We start from the raw sequence: 24,490 nt of genomic DNA on the forward strand, positions 1-24,490 counted from the left end.
GTGGTGGAGCAGGAAGTCACACGCAGTTGTGGCTTGGGTCGACACGGGGCAAAGGTTTTGCTTGCAGGAAGATCTGGCAGTAAGTAGCAAGTCACGAATGTGCAAAATATACGGAGGACACATTTAATAAAGAAATGTTTTAATTAAAAAACCCCCTCCAAACAGATCATGTCTGGAAATATTAAAAAGAAAACCCACAATGGGAGAACGCTTAAAATGTGTGAGAGGGAAATCTTTCTCTGTTAAAACACAGCAGAACTTTCCAGTTACAGACTACATAATTCCTGTACCTTTATAAAGCATATTGTACAGCCTCCAAAGGTAGATGCCATTTACCACACTGGAGAAACCGAGGCACTACGTGTAAGTTTCTATGTCTTGGCCTACACATGCAGCAGCATGTGGTGGTCACACAGTTGAGTCGCCAGGATGGACTGCACCATTCGAGACTGCATCCTGAAATGACACTTCTGAATGTATTATAGCTGTAAAACTCTACACAAATGGAAAACTGGCTTAGCAGGCAAAAGGGCTGTGCCAGAATATTCTCTCTCATATGCTAGTTTTCGGGGGGGGGGGGCGGGAAAAGGATTTTTTAAAAAAACACGAGGGATGTCAGTTTTGAATACCCCCTCATCTGCAATCCAAAATGGTCCCATTTGCTGTACTGCCTCATTCTGCTACATGTGTACATTCACAAAAACTGCATATTAATTGCAAACAAAAACAATTGTTTACAAGGCGTACAGTCGCCAGGGGGTTGCGGCCGACGAAATTCAACGGAGCAGTCCCGTTGAAATGACGAACCTAAGCAAATTATGTGCATTCGTTTCAATGGGTCTCCTCTGAGTAGGAGTAACATTGGGTACAACCAGCCATGTCTAGTCTGACCCCAACCTCTGTGGCTTGCAGCAGGGGTTTTGTAGATTCTCAGGACCGGGCAGTGATGGGGCTGAGTCACATGTGAACTCTTGTTCCCCATTCCTCCAGATTCTCCTGGTGTTTGCACAAAGGTTTAAAAATAAGCTTGTCATGCCAACTTAGCAAGTTTTTCTTCCTTGCTTAGCTTATGATGGTAGTGGTTGACCTCTTTCCCCCACATGAAAATTCTGCCACTCTTACTGGAACTGATTTCTGTGTACACCACGGCTTCCTACAGATTTCATGTCCCAGACTTGCCTTGGCACGCCAAGAGAAATCCCCCTCAGAAGATGCAGCTGAGACAGCTCTTTGAGAAAGACTGAGAATCTCAGCAAGCCAGGTTCGCATGCAAAAGGAAGGAGGTCAGAACTCTAGCAAAAGCGGATTGGAAGAGAAGCACCAAAGAGCAACTCAGTGCCCAGATTGTTCTGTCATCTATTTATCCACAGTGAAATGGGAACAACCCTTTGGGAACACAAAGAATCAGCTCCAGAAGTCTCTTCCGCATCTTCTCAATGTGGGAAGCACAGCTCAGGTATGTCAGAGCCCAGAGCGAAAGGTCAAGGCATATGGTTTGTGTTGATCCCACAGTCATAAAGCAAAGCATGTTTCTTTTTCAGGAAGGCTGAAGGCACTATTTGCTTTTTCGATGCTTAGCTCTTTCGTAACCTTTTCCCGCCCCAAACAAGGCTGACGTTTTGAAAAGATGTGCTTGAGCAAAGCCTTTAAGTTTTCTCCCTTCCGCCGTGCCGTGAAGAATGGTTCCTTTTCATAAGGCAAAGTCAGTCCAAGAAGAAGCTCCCCTCCCTCATCTCTGCAGGCACAATTCATAATCGCTTTCTATAATGGTCCATGTTTTAAGAAATGTATACAATCAAGTTCTGTTGGCTTTGTGAAGAAAAGTGGGGGAGGGAAGTGTCAAGGTCCAGTAAGTCCTGAGTGTCTGTAAAAAACCCCAAACGTAAATAAATACATGGACAAGTTTGTTTTTCCTCTTCCCAAAAGCAGCTTTGGCTGACGTCACTTGGCTGCAACTCTAGAAATCATCCATTCTAAACCAGCTGGAAGGCTGCAGGGAGTAGAGAGGAAAAGTTAGTGCTGGGGAAATCACAAAGCACAGCTCCTAGTAAACAACCCATATTATCACTACTGTCTGCCAAGGGACAAGTGCCTAGTGTCGCAGGAACCCCCCCCCCCAAATCATTCAGTTTGTACAAACTTCACACACACTACATACGCACGCTTCTGTTATAAATTCATAGAAAATCAACCATACATCGGATTTGCACTGTTCCACTTTTATTTTACTCCATGAAGGAAGGACTACAAAATGGGGAAGGTTTGATACAGGGCAGCCATAATCCCTTGAGCATACCAGCACATACACAGGAGCCCTGCCCAGTTGCTATGCCAACCCTGATGGTCCTAGACAGAAGACCATCAAGATCACAAAGAACTTGCATATGGGAGTGGATTCAGCACGGACTGGAACAAAGGACAATAATCAGCTCTTCCCTCTGGGGGCAGGAAACTGCAAACTCCCCTCTGTCATCTGGAAAGTACTCATGGGGAGGGGGAAAGGGGGAACCAGCCAGGTGACAGGACTCCTCCCTCAACCCCTCCTTTCTGTGATGTAGGTGTGATGTATCTGAGGGGTGGTCTTAAGTTAACCCCTTCTGTGATGTATGTATGATGTTTCTGGGGGTGGTCTTGATCTACAGGGTGGCAATTTCAAAAGTCTTTATAAGGCCTTGCACACCATTTTTCTGGGTCCCTCCTCTCTCCTGCGGGTGAGGGGAGCACCCTGTTGCAACAGATCAATAAAGGCCAAGCCTACAGGCTGCTGTTTTGCTCCAAGTTATCCTGGTTGGTGTCTTTGTTTTTGTCCAAGGGAGCCCTCGGGATTTTTCCGTTAACACTAGTCTTCCTCCTAATTTGTTCTTCTTATCATATCTCCATCCTAAGCCCAGACTGAGGGCTCACCCACACTGTCCTCCTACTTTCCTTTAGGGAAACATGCTGTTTACCAAACATCAATCCGTTTTTCTGCAGACTGACATTTGTTCCAATTCAGTGGCAAACTATAGAAAGCACAGAACAAGCGGAAAACCTCTCGGACTCTTACTTTCTAGGCCAACGACAAGCAGAACTGAGGATGACTCCTGAGTCAAAAATGGTGAAGCCACATTATCAGAAATAACAAAGGTTGGCTAAAATGGGGGACGGAACAGATAATATTTTTCAATTAGAAAAATATTAGGGCAGTCACCAGATTAGAGAAACCTCCGATCGGTTATATGAGTTTTCACTGATTACAGTAAACGAATTTATGTTCGTAAGAAAGAAACAAGACTTTGTATAGCATTCCTCCTTCTGTCCCACCCTTTATGTCTCCTTTGCCCCACAATCAGGATGCAGATTTGTAAGAGATAAAAACACTGGTGCCAAAGACTTAAAGTCCCAGGATCCTTTAAAATAAATTCTGAGCAAAATTGGTGAAGTAGCAAAGGTTTATTGAAAGAAAAACATGGTTAACACGAGCTCTGCTAAATTTGCAAACCTTGTTCTACAGGCAGTTGCTTAAAAACATCCTTTTAAAATGGCTAAGTTATGAATTGAGGTCTTTAGACCTGCAAAGCATTACTAAAAGCATCCTTAAAATTATTTTTTAAAGAACATGGAAAGGCAACATATATCTCACAATATTTAAGATGGCAATTGTAACTTGCAGTTTCTTTTATATATAAATACTTGTGTGTGTGTGTTTTTGTTGTTGTTTTTTAAACAGCTGGTTTTGGACAATTAAAACAATTTTAATGCACAAATTAAGGGTTTTAGCACTAGAAAACACCAAAAAGCACCAGATCTCGGATGTAGGAAGGTGCTTCGTTTATTTTGTTTTACCGTGACAGGAACAAACTGCCATGAGCCCTTGGATCACACATTCCTCCCTTCCTCCCTCCTCTAGTGTTGCAGCAATTAGCTACACCTTGTCATTTCATCCAGACCTGACAAACTGTGGCTAATCATATTTTTTTGATCATTTAAAACAAGCCCATTTCAAACCAGAGATTACGGAACTGGCCTAAATGGGTGGTACTCACCCCTCTCCTGTGAGTGCGCAACATCCCTGAATATGCCACGGGTGGTCTTTGATAGAGCTCAAGGTAAGAAAGTTTGAGATCTCAGAGGTAGACATGGAATTTTTGACATCCTGCTTGTTGGCATAAATCAACACAGCTGCATTACGTAGGTCCTGGGGAGAGGAATGAGAAAATTCCCCCTTTACATCCAGCTCTCTGACCCACACTACTGCCCACCCAAAACCATAGGACTGACCCATAAAACTAACAGCTTAAAGATATGGGAGTCACTCCGTTAAAAAAAATAAAATCTTCTTAGACAGCCAAATTAATATTTGTAGTAATCAAATGTAGGTCCATCTTAGGACACCAGAAGATAATATGTGCAAGATACACATTCGAACTCTGTGTACCTGCAGCATTTGAATTACCGTATTTGTCTGACCAGCTTCTGTAGTGCTTAGGGTGTTGAACCAGGATTAAAATCCACACTCAGCCATGGAGCTCACTGGGTGATTTTAGGCTGCTCATACCAGGTGTGAATTTACCTGAGGAGATTATTATCCAATCAATTTGCTGTGACTTTACCTGAGGAGATTATTATCTAGCCAATTTACCTGACGAGATTATTATCTAGCCAATTTGCCTTGAATTTACCTGAGGAGATGATTATCTAGCCAGTTTGCTAACCAATATATGTGGTGGGCCCTTTGCTGAATTCAAGATAAATTACTTCCACAACATTCTCACAATCCACTAGCCTAGTAAACCAATTTAAAAAAAGGAATAAGATTAATTTGATGGGATTCACTCTTTACAAATTCATGTGAGCACCTAATCACTGCATTGTTATTAAAATGCTTACAATTAGACTTGCTTGAACATCAGTTCTAATATCTTTTTCCTGGTGTCAAAAGTCAGCCTGACTGGCCTGTAGTTTTCCAGATGTTCCTTTCCTCCATTTTTGAAGATTGGAACATTGTCTGTCTCCAGTCCTGTGGCATCTTATCTGTTTTTCAGGATTTCTCAAAGATGATAGGAAAAGGTTCTGAGAGTACACCAAGAAGATCCTTCAGTACAACTGATCTGCTCCTAAGACTTGGACTCGTTTAAAATAACTAGGTATTTCCTGGCCACCTCAGGTGTTGCTGAACTACAACTCCCATCATCCTTTGTCATTGCTGGGTGAGTTGAAGTTTAGCAACATCTGGAGCACCAAAGGTTCCTCACTTCTGATGGAGATGTATCATCAAGCACCTTAATGAATATTTGGCCTCTTCCCTGAGGCAATTTGTGCTCAGCTGTCAAGGCTGGCCTACACACGCAGGCAGCAGAATGAGATGGCAGAATGGAATGCGTTATTCCAGGGTGGGGAATGAATGGATCTTTATTTGCATGGGGAGAAGGCCGCTGCTTGCCATCTGAAGACTCCCTGCAAAGACACACCGGGGAGGGAAGGCTCTTGCAGAACCTGCTGCCTGCTAAGCTAGCTTTCTACTTGTGGGGTGATTGTTCCAGAGCAGAACATTCGAAAATGAGAACCTCGCCCAGTCTGAAATAAAACAGTCCGTTCGGACCACCACAGAACTCTGCCATCTCAATCGCCACGTGCAAGTCAAGCCTTTAGGCAGCATTAGTCCAGCAACTTTGGCAGGGTTCGCTGAAGTGTCTGGGAAAATCTGGACGTATGGCAGCCCATGTTGGTAGCGTAGATTTTGGCGAATACAGTGGTACCTCGGGTTAAGTACTTAATTCGTTCCAGAGGTCCGTTCTTAACCTGAAACTGTTCTTAACCTGAAGCACCACTTTAGCTAATGGGGCCTCCTGCTGCTGCCGCGCCACCACAGCACGATTTCTGTTCTCATCCTGAAGCAAAGTTCTTAACCTGAAGCACTATTTCTGGGTTAGTGGAGTCTGGAACCTGAAGCGTATGTAACCTGAAGCGTATGTAACCCGAGGTATCACTGTATAATTAAAAATAGCTCAAAAACTCCTCTCTCTTTCTCTCTCTCTTGCCAAATCGAGAGAGAGAGAGAGAGAGAGAAAGAAAGAAAGAAAGAAAGAAAGAAAGAAAGAAAGAAAGAAAGAAAGAAAGATGATAGATAGAGATAGATAGATAGATAGCTCAACAACTTTGCCCCCCCCCCCCCAAAAAAAGCTCAACAAATTGTCCTGATTTTCACTTTTTGAAATATGGGAACCCTCAACTTTGGTTGTCATCAAGCATCATTGGCTCACGGTTAATATACAGCTTGCAAAACAGCCTCACCGTCCCTCTGTATGCTGTGTGGCAAGGCAGACTCACCTCATGAGCAAGCATCTTGTACAGTTCCTCTTTACTCACTGTCAGCCTCTCGCGGTCTGTGCTATCGATCACCAGAATGACAAACTACAAAGGAAGCAGAAAGCACCAAAAGCTATGAGCTCATCTCGGCAACAGAATCCAAAGCTACAGGGCTGAAACCTAAAACCTAATAAGGCTGGGTGCTGTTGTTTGATCCCTATCGGGAAGCTCTCCCCACCCCCCACCCCACCCCACCCCAAGGCTCCACTTCTGTGGAAAGACCTCCCTCTCCTGAAGTTCTCCTAAGTCCAGCTTTTTAGTCTTTCAAATGGCATGTAAAAAAAATGAGGCAATCTCCTCTTCTGCACGATGTTCTGGGGGCTCCTCCAAACCCCTCCTGGCCCGACTGGGGGGGTGGGCGGGCTGGAGAGAGCCCCCTTGTGGTAGCAGAAGACCTTGCACCTCCAGTTTTTGTTTTCATTTAGATTCGTTTGGGGTTTTTTTATTGTACAGTCATACCTCGGATTAAATGTGCTTCAGGTTGAGCGCTTTTGGGTTGCGCTCCGCGGTGACCCAGAAGTAATGGAGTGTGTTACTTCTGGGTTTCGCCGCTCGCGCATGCGCAGACGGTAAAAATGACATCACGCGCATGCGTGGAAGTGGCGAATCGTGACCCACACACGTGCAGACGCGCAGTTGCGGGTTGCGTTCGCTTCTGGATGCAAATGGGGCTCTGGAACGGATCCCGTTCGTATCCAGAGGTACCACTGTACTGCATTATGAAAAAATAAAATTTTATGGAACAAGAGGGGGAAAGAAGAAGAAAAAACAACATCAAAGTAAAGCTGGGCAAAACCTCAAAAAAGCCAAGGAGTGGATGGCAGAGGTCATGGCTGAGCAGGAATTTGATTATAGGCTCTGTATAGCTCCTGGCTCTGCCGCTTAGAAACATTGGAATCTGCCCTATACAAAGTCAGAACACTGGGTCCATGTAGCCATGTCTACACAGGTTGGCAGCGGCTCTTGGGATGGGGGTTCAGATAGGAGTCTTTTCCCATCACAACTTGGAGATTTGGGGAACTGAACCTAAGACCTTCCACATTAGGGTTTCCCAGACTTGGGTCTCCAGCTATTTTTGGACTACCATTCCCATCACTCCTGACCACTGGTCCTGGTACCGAGGGATGATGGGAGCTGTAGCCCCAAAACAGCTGGAAACATAAGTTTGGGAAACCCTGTTCAACATGCAAAGCAAATGTTTTACCCCTGAGCTATGGCCCTTCCCGGTCGCTTGCCATAAACAGCATCAAATTTATGCAACATACACACACAGAAACAAAAACTGCTCAATTTATACATGCCAAGAAATTACGCATTTGAGTACCAAATTAAAATTTTTGTCGGAGGGGTAGAGAGAGAAAGAATACACAGGGCCATCGAGTTTTCTCAACTTCTCCCATAAGCGATACATAATTGGTGTGAAAACTGTTTTAAAAAGGGGTTTATTTTGGGTGAGTAGATTGTCTTGCTTTGTTGATCTGGTGCCTAGGCAAAAACTGAGAAAACACATAGACGGTGGTTGGGGGAAACGAAGGGGGCGGGAACATTCTGCTTCTAGAAATGTCAAGAATGTCCTCTTGGCAGTCAAACGGACGTGTCTCGGCCTGGCTTTGTTCTGCCAGAGCAGACAGAGAGCTGCGTGTGACGCAGACAGGGCTCAAGTCTCGTTCCTCCCAACAAAATATTATTTTAGCCTCATTCCCAACGACCTGGGAAGAAAGGCTAGCAAAGCCTAGCTAAGCACGGGTTAGGGAAGGTATTTTGCAGTGTAAATATGCCAAGAGGGATAAAATAGTAGACAGAACACGGCTATTTGGGTTTGAGACAACTGTGAATACCGGAAAGGAAAACTGCCTTTGACTGAGTCAGACTGTGAGTCCATCTAGGTTCGTATTATTTATACAGCCTGTGTGTGACTCTCTGGGAGTTCAGGAAGGGTCTGTCTTTTCCCCTCTCTACCTACAGATGCCAGAGAGAGACTATGGGGCTTTATGTATGCAGAGCATGTGCACAATGACTGAGCTATGGTTTTTGCCAGAGGAATCTACCTTATACTGAGTCGATAGCTATTTAATGCTTGCAACCACAGGCCACTGCAAGTACAGTGGTACCTCTGGTTGCGAACAGGATCCGTTCTGGAGCCCCGTTCACAACATGAACAGAACGCAACCTGTGTCTGCATGTCTGTGCGGGTCGCGATTCGCCACTTCTGCGCATGTGCGTGACGTCATTTTGAGCGTCTGTGCATGCGTGAACAGCAAAACCCGGAAGTAACCCTTTCCGGTACTTCCGGGTCGCTGCGGGACGCAACCTGAAAACGCTCAACCTGAAGCAAACGCAACACGAGGTATGACTGTACAATAATATACGCAAGCATACAGCACAAGTAAATATAATCTTCCCTTAAAATCAGATCAAAGTTATAATCCACCTTGGAACTTCTGGGGGTTTACTCTTTTTAAAATTTCAGCTTGCTTAAATTAACGCGTCGCCTCTGCAAACCACTGACACTTGGGTTCAAAATTACTGTGTGCATTTTCCACGCTGGAACTTCAAACAGTGCAAGTTGAGGGGACAGATATTTCTGTTCATCAGATAGCAGGTGAGTCACGATGTCCTGAACTGGCCACCAACTACACTGCAACGTGAAACAATTTCCAGGATAGGCAGTGCGGAACACAATGAACTAAATTCATGACACCAGCCTTCCAAACTTGCACTAGGTCAGAAATTGGTCCTTCCAGCCCAGTGTTGTCTGCAGCAAGTTGGGGAGAAACTCAAGCCGAGCCACCTCATTTGGCCTAAAAGGAAGTTTCGGCCAAGCCATGCCCACTAGCCCTAGAGATGATGTCAGGTGTGGAGCAAGCTCCCTGCTGAAAGTCCATCAGCTGATGTGCCTTTGTAACTATGCAGGTGAAGGAAAACAGGTCACCTGATGTCCCTGTGACATCAGGTAATTGACAGGCAGGGGTATCATCTGTCTCAGCTCTACCTGGTATACCAAACCTGAGATCTTCCACATGCAAAACATGTCCTTCACTGAGTTATGGCTCTTCTCCAACCAGAATTGTTAAGCAGCCACTAACACCTAGATCTCACAAACAACAGGCCAGGAAGCTGTGAATGGACAGCAGCACTTCAGGTTGCAAGTGGGAGCTCACAAGACTGAGTGAAGCACAACTAGCCTAAGGCAACTTAGTGAGCTCATGGTCGAAACATGATCTGTAGCTCAGCCTTAGTCACTGTCCAAGGCAGGGAACCTGGAGCTCTAGTTTATATTGGGAAGGAATTGCCGCCCAGGTCTAATTGGCCAGTGACCCTAGAAGGGCACTTTGAGTCTTCTTCTAACTGCACATGGCTCAAATAATCTGCATTTCTTTACAGGCACCTTTTTCTGTAAAACACCTAACCCTCTGCTAATCTCACCCCAATCTGGATGGAACAGGTTGCTTCGCAGAAAGTGAATGGGTTGAGAGGATCATGCTTGCATCCAGGTAGGTAGTTCAACAGGGAGATGTGATGTCTTCTAGGGCAGAGGGTCACTCATTCTGGATCTTCTCTATGCTGCAATATTTCTTTTCATGGCATCAGAACTGGGAAGTGCCTAAAAGGTCATCTAAGTCCAGCCCACTGCCAGTCCAGAAAATCCACTTCTGCGACAGCATGCCTGATAAAAGCTGGCCACCTAGCCTCTGCTAATAAGGCAAAGCATCTTCCAAGGTCAAGCAGCTTGTGCCATTAGGAAATTCTTCTAATGTTTAGTCTAACTCCCTAATTTAGGTAAAGGTAAAGGTACCCCTGACTGTTAGGTCCAGCCGCGGACGGCTCTGGGGTTGCGCGTTCATCACACTCTATAGGCCAAGGGAGCGAGCCAGCATTTGTCCGCAGACAGCTTCTGGATCTTGTGGCCAGCATGACTAAGCCACTTCTGGAGAACCAGAGCAGCGCACGGAAACACCATTTGCCTTCCCGCCAGAGCAGTACCTATTTATCTACTTGCACTTCGTGCTTTCAAACTGCTAGGTTGGCAGGAGCTGGGACCGAACAACGGGAGCTCACCCCATCATGGGGATTTGAACCACCAACCTTCTGATCGGCAAGCCCTAGGTTCTGTGGTTTAGACCACAGCGCCACCCGCGTCCCAACCCCCTAATTTACTTTCGCCTTATTTGGCTGAATCCATGCAGCTCACCTCTGTGTTGGAATAGTAGGTGTGCCAAGTAGACCTCAAGGTTTCCTGCCCACCAATGTCCCACATCAGGAAGTGTGTCTTGCGCAGGACGATTTCCTCCACGTTGCTGCCGATCGTAGGAGATGTGTGCACGACCTCATTCATTAGGCTGGAAGGAGATCAGAGAAGTAAGCCGCCTGAGCCCTCAACAGCTACCTCGCCACCCTCCAACCTGCAAAAATGAGCTGGGCTTATGAGACACGTTGGCCTTCCTCCCCTGGCTCCGATTAACAATCTACAACACCTTGGAGATGCTGGGAAGGCTTGTGACACAGGATTCCTCAACCCAAATCTCTATGGAAGTGGCTAGACTACAACTCCCATCTTCCCTGGCGATTGGCCATGGTGGGTGAAGCTGACGGGAGGCCACCAACATTTGGAAGGGTCCACACTGGAGGGTAAGGCTGATTTCCGGCAACAATAACCCTGCCTTGGCATTGGGGAGCTGTGAAATACAGAGCTCTTTGCAATACACTTTGTGCAATACACAAAGGCCAATGAGAAAAGGTTGTTGTGGTTGTTAAAATTTGTATACTGCCCTATACCTGCAGGTCTCAGGGTGGTTCACAAGAGAAAATCACAATATAAAAATACAATACACATTTTTTTAAAAACCTCAACAATTCCCCCCTCCCAAACACATTTTTAAAGGGCATTGGATGTCAATCAGCCAAAGGCCTGGTTAAAGAGGAACATTTTTGCCTGGCTCCTAGAAGTATACAGCATAATGAAGGCGCCAGAAGAATCTCCCTGGGAAGAATATTCCACAGCACAGTGTCCAACTCAAGGCCTGAGGGCTACATGTGGGCTACATGCTGGCTAGGGGTGATGGGGGCTGGAGCCCAGGAACCACTGGATGGCCAGAGGTTACCAATCCCTGACCTACATTAAACCAAAAGGGAGAGAGAATTACAGACTTCTAAAATGAGTGTAGGATGGGGAAGTCCTCCCAACAGAAAGCACTTTGTTGATTTCAGCTGAATCCCTATTAGGTCCTCTTAGAACCCAGAATGCAGATTCCTTGAGGTTTAGTTGATCTCTCTCTCTCTATTTTATTTTATTGTTTTATTTTATTAATATTTCAGGTATTATCTTTGGGTACAAAGAGTTGTATTCAACTAAGTTCTAGTGCCACCCATAGTGAGTGCTACCCATAGTGAATTCAGTTGCACCATTTAGGTACAAAAGGCCCATATCTGCACGTCACACAACACTGTGAACAAGCAACATGCAAACGTACACTGTCTGGTCACTTCTACTTTGCTTCTTTACTGGGTGTGAACAAGAGAAACTAACCAGGAAGCCTTGGCTTCCTGTTATGTCCAAATCAGTAATTTTCTTCTCCTTATCAAGCAACGATTATTAGTCAGTTGTTGGCTGCTATCAGGAAGCCGAACAAACCATGAGTCCTGGTTCAGACATAACAGGAAGCAAAGGTTTGTTTCTCCCCATCTCGTGAGAAGAAAAGTGGGAGCAACTGGTCAATGCTCAGCAGGCATTGCATCAAGATAAGAGTGGCTTTTTGCAATGTGCAGACATGGCTGCTCCCCTCCTGTATGAATCTCCCCATGTGTGAGGCACAGTTTAGTCCTGACATTTGAAACAGGCTCAGTCTTGCACCAAGCCCCAATGCAACCTGCATATGCACCATACATCTAAAGCACATTTAAAGCAAACTCCCCCCTCAAAATTGGAGTATACTCTTCACAAAGCTATCATTCCCAGCAGCCTTAAACTACAGTTCCCAGGATTCTTTGAGTGGTTGCATTAAATGTATGGTGTGCATGCTTCACAGAATCCCTCATACTGTATCTAACCAGTAAGTTGAACATAAATAAAAATTCAATGTGTGACGGAGGTACTCACAACTGGTAGAGGATGGTGGTTTTCCCAGCATTGTCCAAGCCAATAATTATTACTTTATGCTCTGGAGGGGAATAAAACACAACAGATGTTCAAGATTTTGATAAACAAGTTTCTAAGGAAAATACAGTTTGAGATTTATTTAACTGGTCCATACACTGAACTGTGATCGGGGAGTTGGAGAAAAAGTAAAGTTGAAGGGTAGCTTTTTGCCCAATATCACCAATGAAATCATGGCTGGGGGGGTGGAGTGGGGAGCACAGCCTTATATGGATCTCTGTTTTTATGGACTCAGCGGGTAGTGCTGTGGTCTAAACCACAGAGCCTCTTGGACTTGCTGATCAGAGGGTCGGCAGTTCGAATCCTGGTGACGGGGTGAGCTCCCGTTGCTCTGTCCCAGCTCCTGCCAACCTAGCAGTTCGAAAGCACATCAAAGTGCAAGTAGATAAATAGGTACCGCTCCAGTGGGAAGGTAAAAGGCGTTTCCGTGCACTGCTCTGGTTCACCAGAAGCGGCTTAGTTATGCTGGCCGCATGACCCGTAAGCTGTCTGCGGACAAACGCCGGCTCCCTTTGCCTACAGAGCGTGCAACCCCACAGTCGCCCATGACTGGACCTAACGGTCAGGGGTACCTTTACCTTTACCCTAGAATCATTTGCATGCACAACTTTAAACAACAACAAAACCTGTACAGTGGTACCTCAGGTTACATACGCTTCAGGTTACATATGCTTCAGGTTACAGACTCCAGAAATAGTGCTTCAGGTTAAGAACTTTGCTTCAGGATGAGAACAGAAATCGTGCAGCGGTGGCGCAGCGGCAGCAGGAGGCCCCATTAGCTAAAGTGGTGCTTCAGCTTAAGAACAGTTTCAGGTTAAGTACGGACCTCCGGAACGAATTAAGTACTTAACCTGAGGTACCACTGTAGTTGTTTAAGAGATTTCCAGGGGTGCCCCACTCCTCAGAAATGTCATGGGCCACTGCAGTAACACTTTGCTCTTATTACCAAATTTAGACTCCACACATGTACCAAACATGCTTATTCAAAGCTATTCTGAAAGTTCTACCAGTCTGAGTCATTCATCCCAATCAGGTTTCAACTTTTGACTACTAGAAGGTGAATGTGACTTTTCTCAATCTCTTCCAAGGAACTCAGAATGGCATATGCAGCCCACCCTGTCTAAGGTGATCATGCGTCTTACTTCCTCATCCTCTGTCGGAAGGTATATTTTGTTTGAAGGGTTGCCTGTCTAAGTCCAGTTGAAATGTCAATCACCCCAAGAAGGCAGAAAGGGGGGAGGGGGGCTGAACCTGCCCATCATCAAGAGTTAGCAGCTAGAGAGTAGACCGAGCAGCGATGTTGGGTTCTCCTGATCAAAATCTTCCCCGTTCTGGCACAATAGACTGAATTTCTATTTAGGTTACAGTAATTCTTTCTAGATTTGCATCTATGCCATAAATGTGCATGTGCGAATATTGTGTGTGTGTGTGTGTGTGTGTGTGTGTGTGAGAGAGAGAGAGAGAGAGAGAGAGAGAGAGAGAGAAAGAGAGAGAGAGAGAGAAGGAGGGAGGGAGAGAAATATGTGTTTCCTAACCTTGCTTGAAGAAGTGCAAAGTGCCCCTTTTTCTGCACACTTTCAAAGCAGCAAACTGAAAAAGGATGAGTTAGGAATGGAAGCTGCATGACCCACACTCTCCTTGGCAGCAATGGCAGTAAAACAGAAACCTATCATCCTCTAGCTAGCATATTCCCCTGTGCACAAGAAGACTACCGCCATGCTGCCCAAGTTTGAGTGACAAAGAGCAATTCAGCATTCTTATAAACAGGAACAGAAAGTTTCTTACGCAAAGACGCTCAATTGTCATACATGCATAACCTTTTGCAGCTGAAACAGTGGCTATACATGAATAGTTTGACTGGAAGACAACGAACAACAGGCATAATATGTCGTGGAGCATCCCAAGCTCAGCTTTTTCCCATCAACCCAGCCTTGCAACCCCACACAACCCAGTCTTGTATCCTCACACAACACCCCGCCCTCCCGCTGGGGAGCTGTCATTACAAATTACTGACAATGAATCAAACTCAAATAGCAACTGTTTGGCACAGATCAGAGGAGCACCAACACTGGAGAAACTCGCAGTGATGTACGAGTTCCTCTCTCTGTTTCTATGGGTCCGGCTCTGTTTCTATACTTCCAAAAGCTGTGGCATCCACATCGACCAAGCAATCTTTTGCTATCGCACATAACACCAAGCTATGGTTTACTAAACCTTAGCTTAGTGTTGTGTGAATCCCGTCCAGCCTCTTTAAGTGTGGTGTCTTTACTGCCAACAAAGGACCCTTGTCATATCTTCCAACTCTACAATTCTATGAAAACCATGATCTGAACCCATGGTTTGTTCTTGGGTTATGAACCTTGATTGTTTTAACTGTGGCATTATGTGTGTGACCCCAGCAGCCTTCCATAACCATGGTTTCTATGACCACCCCACCCTAGATTTTCACCAAACTACAAAGGCATAAGGTAAGAAGAGCTGGGGGGCGGGATCCAAATTTGGGGTAATAAAGCCATGGTTTGTTTGGTCACCTATAGGATGAGTTGTGGTTTGTTTCAAAAACAAACCATGGCTTAGTATTAGGAGCCAAGCAAACCAACACGTGGACTGCAATGTGTGTACTCACTTTGTCATCCCCTTTTTTCATTACAGTGGTATCTTGGTTCTCAAACTTAATCCGTTCTGGAAGTCCGTTCCAAAACCAAAGCGTTCCAAAACCAAGGTGCACTTTCCCATAGAAAGTAATGCAAATTCGTTCCAGACTTTTAAAAACAACCCCTAAAACAGCAATTTAACATGTGGCAGATGAAAGTGATGGACTACATGGAACTGGCTGAGATGACCGGCAGAATTCGAGACCAGGGAGAAGGGTCGAGGGAAGAAGACTGGAAAAAATTCAAAATATATCTTCAAAAATACTGCAATATAAAAGAATGTTAGAAAGAGGTTGGAAAAAGAATATTAGGTCGTTTGGGCAGATATGATATAATGGACTAAGTAAAAATGAGGTGCGGAAATCGATGAAATAGAGGAGGTTTAATTACATTATTTTAATTTTAAAATACGTAAATGAAAAGAAGGTTAGAAGGATTTGCTGGAAATACGATCTGAACTAGAATACAAAATTGGGAGGTGAGAGGAGGTCATGGAAATAAGTAAAGGGGAAAAGGCTAAGTAAAGGTTTAATCTGTTTTTTGTCTTATTTTAACTTAATGTATTTTTATATTTTTTGTTAAGTCTTCTTTTATATTCTATTTTATTATTCTTTTTTATTTGTTCATTCTATGTTTTGTTACGGCTAAAGTTTTCTTTGTATTTTGTATGGCTTTTCTTTTTCTTTTTTGTAATCTTAAATTTGGAATAAATATCATTAAAAAAAAAACAAAAAAACCCCAGCAATTTAACATGAATTTTACTATCTAACGAGACCATTGATCCTTAAATGAAAGCCATAAACAATGTACTGCAGACACACAATCAATTAATCTATCAATAGTTGAACTGGGTTCCACACAGTCACAAAAACAAAAGAAAAAGAGCCTCAAAAACCAAAACACAAAATAAAAAGCAAAAACAGACGGACCTCCACGTAACACTCAAAACGGAATTGTGGCACTCAAATCGGAAGCGTAACACTCAAAACAGAGCATGTTCGGCTTATGAAAAAGGTTCGCAAACCGGAACACTTACTTCCAGGTCTGCAGTGTTTGGGTTCCAAGTTGTTTGAGTACCAAGGCGTTTGAGAACCAAGGCACCACTGTACTTGCCCCTTGCATTACCAAGAACCTTAGAGAGCTCAAAGAGGAACCACAATTCGAACTTAAGCTACAAGGAAGCAAAGACTTGGAAGCAAACGTTGCATCTCCAGCCAGTGTAGCAAAGGCATCAGAGCACACAATTGTGGAGTCCAAAGGATACCTGGAGCAAGGGAAAAGTTTGGCACAAGCTGCATATGGCCTTTATACTTCTTTCTATTCCTATCAGCAAAAAAATCAGGTACGAACGGAATTTCACTTTCCTCCGTTCCATCCCTTGGGCACTTTAGAAACCAACTTTGCAGCAGAGTACACAGAAGAAATCGGGACACAAAACAAACAGGTTGTACGTGGTTATGGCCGAGGTTAAAAGCCAAGACTCCAGTGAACAACTCCCCACTCGACAACTGTTTTAGTTCATAAACATTTCAGGAAAAGTTTGTTTTACGCTGCAAGTTGTAGATGATAATCTGTCTCTCCCCATCTCCCACATACGGCTAGGGTAAAAATTCCATATATGGCCAGATTAGGTAACAAGAAAGGCTTTTTTGTTGTTTTTGGCCAAGAGCCATGTTTTAAAATATCAGCTCCCTACCTATTAAGAAAGTGTTTGGTGGCTCCATCAGATAAACAGTTAAGTTGCTTTCTGGAGAAGGAAGGAAATTCTACTGCAAGGTAAAGAATCAACACAATGGAAGAATTGGTTTTCTCCAGAGACGTATCCCAAGACTGGCCTCACATAACAGACTCCATTAGTGGTTTTGTTATGTTTTGTGGTATTTTATGCATTACGACTTGCTGTTACTTTAATTAAGTGTAGCTTAGTAATTATTTGTTGCAACTGTCAAGTGCAAACTGTTCAATTATTATTTGCTGAAACTTAATTTTACTGTTTGCTTTATTATATTCTAATGGACGGTCGAATATTGCTTTATTTGATATACACATGTAGTTTATTTTAAAGTTATGATTTTATTATAACTTGTTTGCATTTGCTCAGATTGTTATGAGGTGTGTGGTCTTTGCTGTGTATTTTGTTGTTTCTTCAGCTTATAAATCACCTTGCATAGAAAGGCGGTATGCAAATTAAAAGTGATGAAGTGAAGAATTAACCGCATGGTCTCAAATGTCAGAAAAAACACATGAGGCTTGTATATGAGTCTGTTATGTGAGGCCAGACTTGGGATATGACTCTGGAGAAAACCAATTCTTCCATTGTGTTGATTCTTTACCTTGCAGTAGAATTTCCTTCCTTCTCCAGAAAGCAATTTCACCCACACCCACCCACGGAATTCAGGAAACTTTTCAGCCAAGGGCCACATGTGCTCATACAGAGCCTCCCAGGGGCCAGGTGCAAACTAGGTACAGTCATAGCTTGGCTCCCGAACGCCGCAACCCCGGAAGTGAGTGTTCTGGTTTGCAAACATTCTTTGGAACCCAAACGTCCGCTGCAGCTTCTGATTGGCTGCAGGAAGCCGCACCTTGGTTCCCAAACATTCAACTTCCGAGGTACAACTGTAGTCTTTGTTGTTGTCATTGCAACACAAGCTAACACAGGGATGCCTACATCAGGGATGAACGGACTGTGGCGTTCACAATGATGCTGAACAACATTACCCATAATCCCTTGGGCCATGCTGGCTAGGGGTGATGGGGGCTGGAGCCCAGGAACCACTGGATGGCCAAAGGTTACCCATCCCTGACCTACATTAAACCAAAAGGGAGAGAGAATGACGGACTTCCAAAACAAGTGTAGGATGGGGAAGTCCTCCCAACAGGAAGCACTTTGTTGATTTCAGCTGAATCCCTATTAGGTCCTCTTAGATCCCAGAATGCAGATTCCTTGAGGTTTAGCTGATCTATCTATCTATCTATCTATCTATCTATCTATCGGAAGCCGCGCTTTGGTTTCTGAACGTTTTGGAAGTCGAACGGACTTCTGGAACGGATTCCGTTCGACTTCCGTGGTACAACTGTACAGCAATGGATGAGACTCTTGCCTGCAGTAGGCTAAATTCCAGCTGCACAGAAGCCAGAGGTTTCAACAAACAAATCTCTCCATCATTGCAAGCAAGAGGCATCATCACACTTCAAAGACACATCTAGCTAAGGAAGAGCACCCAGGGAGGGTGAGGAGCAGGGCAAGAGAATGTCTAGTTGCCATTCTGGGGCAAGGCGGTTCCAATGTTTTATTTTACAAATGATGGACTGGCTGTGATTGATTCTCAGTGAAACATCTGGCTAGTTCAGATGACAACCTTGAGCTAGGTTAAGAGCTCTGAGAACTTAAAAGAAGAAAAGTCGCTTGATCCAGGAACAGCCCACATATATATTTGGCTATTATTAATGGCGACTGCTCCTGCTCAAGCTGCACAGAAAAAGCATTTTGGTTCCAGAAATTCATTCCGATCGTGCAGATAAAATATAACGGACAGAATTCTACAGGATGTGGTGTCAGTGGGTCCTGATCCCAGGCATGCACCTCCAGATGGTGGAGATATCAGGTGCAAAACACACCTGGCTAATTTTGAACAATGACAGCCTCCTTCAACCTGGGGCTTGGGACTACAACCTCCATCGGCCATGATAACATGGCATTGCTGGTGGAGGCTGCTGGGAGCTGTAGTTCTGAAGGACTCCAGTTTGGAAAACTGGAGTTTGGAAAAAGGCTGCATTCTCTGGCCCAGGACAGTTGTGTGTTCAATACATGCACACACACACACCAGTTTGTAGCACTTTGAACAAGGTCTGCCTGCACACATTTTCAAGTATGCGTGCATCTTACATGCAGGTTTGTGCCTGCTTTGTGAAAATATTCACAGGAAAATATTCTCCTACTAACACATGCGGTCACAAGTGTTTCTACAGGAGTGTGAAGGAACCTCTGCATATAAACGTGTATTTAGAAGCGGAAATGCAAAACTTGCCAGCTTGCAAGTGGTGTGCGAGACAAGAATCTCTCACAAAGAGGTCTTTATCACTTCCCACCCCCCAAGGTCTTATAGGGCTCTGAACAGAAGCGGGTTTTTCATTGTCAGACAAAAGGGCCCCACCAACATGAAAGATGGTCTGAACAAAGGATGGAAAATCCTCTTGCCACCAAACACCTGCCTGAGCTAGCGAGCTGTACCAAACACAGACAAGAGGGGCTGTGCCGTCCCCCTCACACAAAAAAGAAAACCCCTGAACCTTCCACAGTTTCCTGTAGTCACCAGGAGGAGGGTGGTAGCTTCCTCACACAGCCAACACACAACATTCCCCAAGGAAATGGATTTGTCTAGATCAGTGGTGTCCAAACTTTTTTCAAAGAGGGCCAGATTTGATGAAGTGAAGGGCCGTGAGGGCCGACCAAAGTTGTTAACCTATTTTTTAGGATTGAAATTGTTGAGGTTTTTTTAGGATTTTGCCCCAGGAAATAAACTATAAACTGCCACAGGGGCCAGATTAAACCGACCGGCGGGCCATATTCGGCCCCCGAAACAGACTTTGAACATGCCTGATCTAGATCTACTTGCTCTATTGTCCATCTGGATTCAAATGGAAAATGCACTGAGAGGTACAATAGCTACAGGTTTTCCTCCTCCCAATAACTTCACATTTAAACGCAGCTGTCAAAGGCAGCCTTTGCTCGCTCCCTTATCCCATCTGTTCCCCAACAGACTTTCTCCTTCTCCTCTACATCTAAGAGACACACACACACACACACACACACACACACCACTTCACACACACCCCAGCCTGCCCTCTTAATAACATAAATCCAGTCACTGTTTTTTGCCCTCACCAGACAGAAGTTATTTAACCTAGCAAGCGTGCCAGGCACATATTGAGTTATGCATACGTCAGCTGGCTCTATACACCGCAGCCCACAAGGAAACATGAAAGATGCTAATTGCTTCAGAGAAAACGCTGCATTATAGATGATCAACAGCAACGTCCCTCCAAGCTTTCAGGATCAGTCACCCTGTAGAACTGGATGGGACCTCAGGGGTCATCTAGTCCAACCCCCTGTAATGCAGGAATCTCAAGTAGATCGTTGGATGGCAGATGCCCACACAGGTGTCATTCTGACTCCTGCTGCCTTGTAACATGGAAATCTCTTTCCACCGATAACACAATTTAGGCACCACACACACACACACACACGGCCCCTTCTGTGTATTTAAAGCAGCACCATACCACTTTAAACAGCCCCCTCCCAAAGAACCCTGGGAGATGTAGTTTGCTAAGGGTGCTGAGCAATGTCCCTACTGTATTTGCTTCACAAAGCTATGAAATGGTCCACCCCACCCGCCTTTCACAGGGAACTCTGGGAATTGCAGATTTGTCAGAGGAACTGGGGGTCTGCTAACAACTCGCGGCACCCTTATCGAACTACAGCTCCCAGAATTCTTTGGGGGAATCCATGGCTGTTTAAGGTGGTATCATAGTCTTTATATGTACAATGCAAACGAGGCCACCGTGCCAACTCTCTCGCACCCAACTCGCAGCAAAAGCCATTCTTTCCACAGCAGCCCAAAGCTTCTTTCTTCTGGTGTGTTGAAAAGGTCAGGGCTCGCCTCCCCCTCCCCTCCATTTCACCCTCCCAGATGGCCTTAAAATTCCTTAAAAGGGGGCGACGAGGAGAGAGAAAGTGACTGAAGAAAGGACAAAACATAAAACAAACGCGGAGAGAAGACGGGGCGGGGGGGAGAGAGAGAGATGAAGGCGAAACTGACGAGAGGGGAAGAACAGCAGCAAAACAGAGAGGAGCAACTCAAGAGAGACGAAGGCAGCCTAGAAAGAAACCAAAAGAGGAGAGCAAAAGAAAAGGAGGAATGGAAGCAAGGGGGGGGGGGAACCCGCCAGGGAAGGAGAAAAATCACACAAAGGAATGGAAAGCAGAGCGAAGTCCATAAAAAGAGAAAGGAGGATGGATGCAAAGTTTGCAACGAAAGAGAGGAAAACGGGGGACAGGAGGAGAGGAAGGGAGGAGGAGGGGGGACGAGAAAGCGTGGGAAGGCGCAGGGGGTTCCTACCGCGGCTTCCGAAAACGCTCAGCAGCTTCGCGAAGAGCTGCCCCATATCGGAGCCCCGCAGCCGCCTAAGCGAGCCCTGTCCCCAGCCCCGCTTTATAGCCTCGGCCGGTGACGCGTCCAGGGGAGAGGCGCGCCCGCGCTCCGGCTCCGCCTCCTCCTCCTGCGCGCCTCCCTCTCGGGAGGGATTGTATTATTATTTTTCCCAAAGTGGGGGAACTCCTCCGGCGCGAGGAGGGAACCCCGGGCAAGGGCAGCTGTCTGAGGATGAGAATGGCAAATACTGGGGGGAACGGCGCACAGGAAGGGCAAAGTTCTTTTCCGGGGGGGGGGGGGAGGAGAGCATGTGCAAAGTGCTTTTGCTCCGGGCAAAGCGCGGGGGCTCGCCTCCTGTACGCCCCCCTCTGTCTGTCCTAGGAACCAACTTCTAGGAGTCTTTGCCCCCCCCCCATAAAATAGTTGACAGCATCTTAAAAAGCAGAGACATCACCTTGCCAACAAAGGTCCGTATAGTTAAAGCTATGGTTTTCCCAGTTGTGATGTATGGATGTGAGAGCTGGACCATAAGGAAGGCTGATCGCCGAATAATTTTTTTTAATTACTTTTTAATTCAAAATTAAAACAAAACATGTTATCCAGAAACATATCATCCTTATTTTCCCCCTTTTTCCTCCCTCCCCCTCCCTCCCCCCACAGAACCCACCCACCCCAACCCCCCACTTCCCTCAGTTCCAGTCCTTGATTTCTCTAAAAATGCTGTTTTCTGCATGTTACACAGTTGTATAGATCCTCAAACTATTTAAGTAATAATTATCAATAAAAAGTTTGTGAATGCTTATTCAAAACCAGCCAAGGAGTCCAGTTTGCTTTGTTGCATCTTCAAATACTTTGTAAAGGGTTCCCATTCATCTTTAAAGTCACAGTTATCCTTGTCTCGTAGCTTGTATGACAGTTTTGCCAGTTCTGCATAGTCCATCAATTTTTCTTGCCATGTTTCTTTAGTTGGGGTTTCTTCAATCTTCCATCCTTGTGCTATTAAAACTCTTGCGGCCGTTGTCGCATATATGAAGATGTTTTCCAGCTTTTTTGGCAGATCTTTCCCTACAATCCCTAATAAAAATGCTTCAGGTTTTTTAACAAATGTTAAATGGAACATTTTCTTCAATTCATTATGTATCATTTCCCAAAAAATTTTAATTACCTTAAATCCCACCACCTATGATAAAATGTCCCCTCCTTTTCTTTGATCGCCGAAGAATTGATGCTTTTGAATTATGGTGCTGGAGGAGACTCTTGAGAGTTCCATGGACTCCAAGAAGATCAAACCTCTCCATTCTGAAGGAAATCAGCCCTGAGTGCTCACTGGAAGGACAGATCCTGAAGCTGAGGCTCCAATACTTTGGCCACCTCATGAGAAGAGAAGACTCCCTGGAAAAGACCCTGATGTTGGGAAAGATGGAGGGCACAAGGAGAAGGGGACGACAGAGGACGAGATGGTTGGACAGTGTTCTCAAAGCTACCAGCATGAGTTTGACCAAACTGCGGGAGGCAGTGGAAGACAGGAGTGCCTGGCGTGCTCTGGTCCATGGGGTCACGAAGAGTCAGAGACGACTAAACAACTAAACAACAACAACAAAATAGTTGAGGGACCCAGTTCCATAGCTGTCAATTTTTCCCTTTTCTTGCGAGGAATCCTATTCAGAATAAGGGAATTTCCCTTTAAAAAAGGGAACAGTTGACAGCTATGCCCGGGTCCCCCCCCCCAAGTTGATGGGCATTGGCATTCAAATAGCATGTGTGATCGATTATGTGAGGCGGGGCTTATCCCCACCCACCCAAATATTTTATTCAGGTTGGCGCCCCTGCTGTCTTTAGTGCTACAAAATTATTGGAACAGAAGGAGACCCCTAGGGATTTCTTACCCTTCCCATCAAAGGAATAAGTCTGGTATTTAAAGCGGGTGGAGGGGCGTGCACATTGTATTGGCTTTTTATCGCATTAGGTTTTTCCTCTCCCCTCATCCCTCCCAATCACTTTTCCTTTTCTGCTGTGCCTTTTAGATTCTAAGCCTTAGGCCAGGGAATGTTTTATCACTGACGCTGGTAAGCCAATCTGGAAACCTCTCTTTGCTTTTATTTGGCTGAAGAAAATACCGGTATATTTTTTTTAAAGTGTGTTTGTGTTCTGTGTAGTATAATTCATGCTGCTCCTGCAACACACTGAAGACTCTAAATATTTCAACTTGTGCAACGTGTATTGGCCAAGAATGAGCTGCACACATACCAGGGTTGAGGATTGTGTGTTTCCCGGAAAAATCCAAAGTGCTGGTATTGTTGACCTTTACAACTCTTTGCTCATGATCCTTCTGGCTTTTGGGGTTTTAAAGCGGGAGGTTATCAGCCTTTCAGGGCACACTGGCAAATCTGAGAAACTGTCATAGGCACCACACAAGTGCTACAACTGTTCCCTCCCCAGCTGTACAAACCCCACCCCGAAAAAGAAAGCAATTGCTGTTATTCCAAGATTTGGCTTGGGGGGGGGACGACTTATATTGGCTAATGGAACCTGATTTCAGTAGGGGAAACGCTGGTGTCAGAGCTGCTTCCAGATCCTAGCTCACAGAGGATCACGCTAGCCAGCGATCATTAAATAAAAGTCTTTATTGAGTTACAGTTTCCATTCTCAAGCTGCTGCGTGCAACTCTACGTCTCATGGTTAGATCGGCGAAGCTCCATCTGAGTCTCCGCCCCTTGTACACCAACTTAATATCCTAGCCTTGCTCCACCTTTTCCGCCTGACTGTTCTTCTCTGGGTCCCTCTGCCCCCTGGGGTCTCTTCCTTCCGGGATGCCTCTGACGCTGACGCTGAACCCCCTGACTCTTCTCCCTCCTTTCGGCGGGCTTTAGGACCTGGCTCCCTTTCCGGGCTGCCTACTGCGCCACCTTCCTGTGCATTTGAACTTGGTGCGCGCGCCCAACCTTCCACCTTCCGTCTGACCGTTTCTTCGCTCCCCGATGGAGGTGTGGCCACTCCTGACTCGTGCCCTCCCCCCTGTTGTGAGCTGCCAGCGCTTGACCCCTGGCGCCCTTCCTCTTCCCTGCTCTCTGGCGGTGACGCTGGTCCCGATTTCCAACTGCTCCCCTCTGAGTCCCCTCTGGCTCTATCTTCCTGGGGTGTCCCCCTAGGCTCCCCCCTTGCCCTGGCCACTGGTGCTCCTT

At 45.4% G+C, this 24,490-nt stretch overlaps 1 protein-coding gene across 1 annotated transcript; it reads right to left on the bottom strand.

Moving 5' to 3' along the window:
- Positions 1–122: 122 nt before the first annotated feature.
- Positions 123–21,384, bottom strand: ARL5C (ARF like GTPase 5C). Its single transcript, XM_080979555.1, has 6 exons — positions 21,276–21,384; positions 12,446–12,506; positions 10,541–10,688; positions 6,310–6,393; positions 4,026–4,177; positions 123–1,990 (listed from the first exon to the last, which is right to left on the bottom strand). Exons 1-6 carry the CDS (start codon positions 21,319–21,321, stop codon positions 1,942–1,944), a joined length of 540 nt encoding a protein of 179 aa, XP_080835681.1. The 5' UTR covers positions 21,322–21,384; the 3' UTR covers positions 123–1,941.
- Positions 21,385–24,490: the final 3,106 nt, after the last annotated feature.

The sequence above is a fragment of the Podarcis pityusensis genome, assembly GCF_964106645.2.
Source record: "Podarcis pityusensis genome assembly, chromosome: 13".
Taxonomy (NCBI): domain Eukaryota; kingdom Metazoa; phylum Chordata; class Lepidosauria; order Squamata; family Lacertidae; genus Podarcis; species Podarcis pityusensis.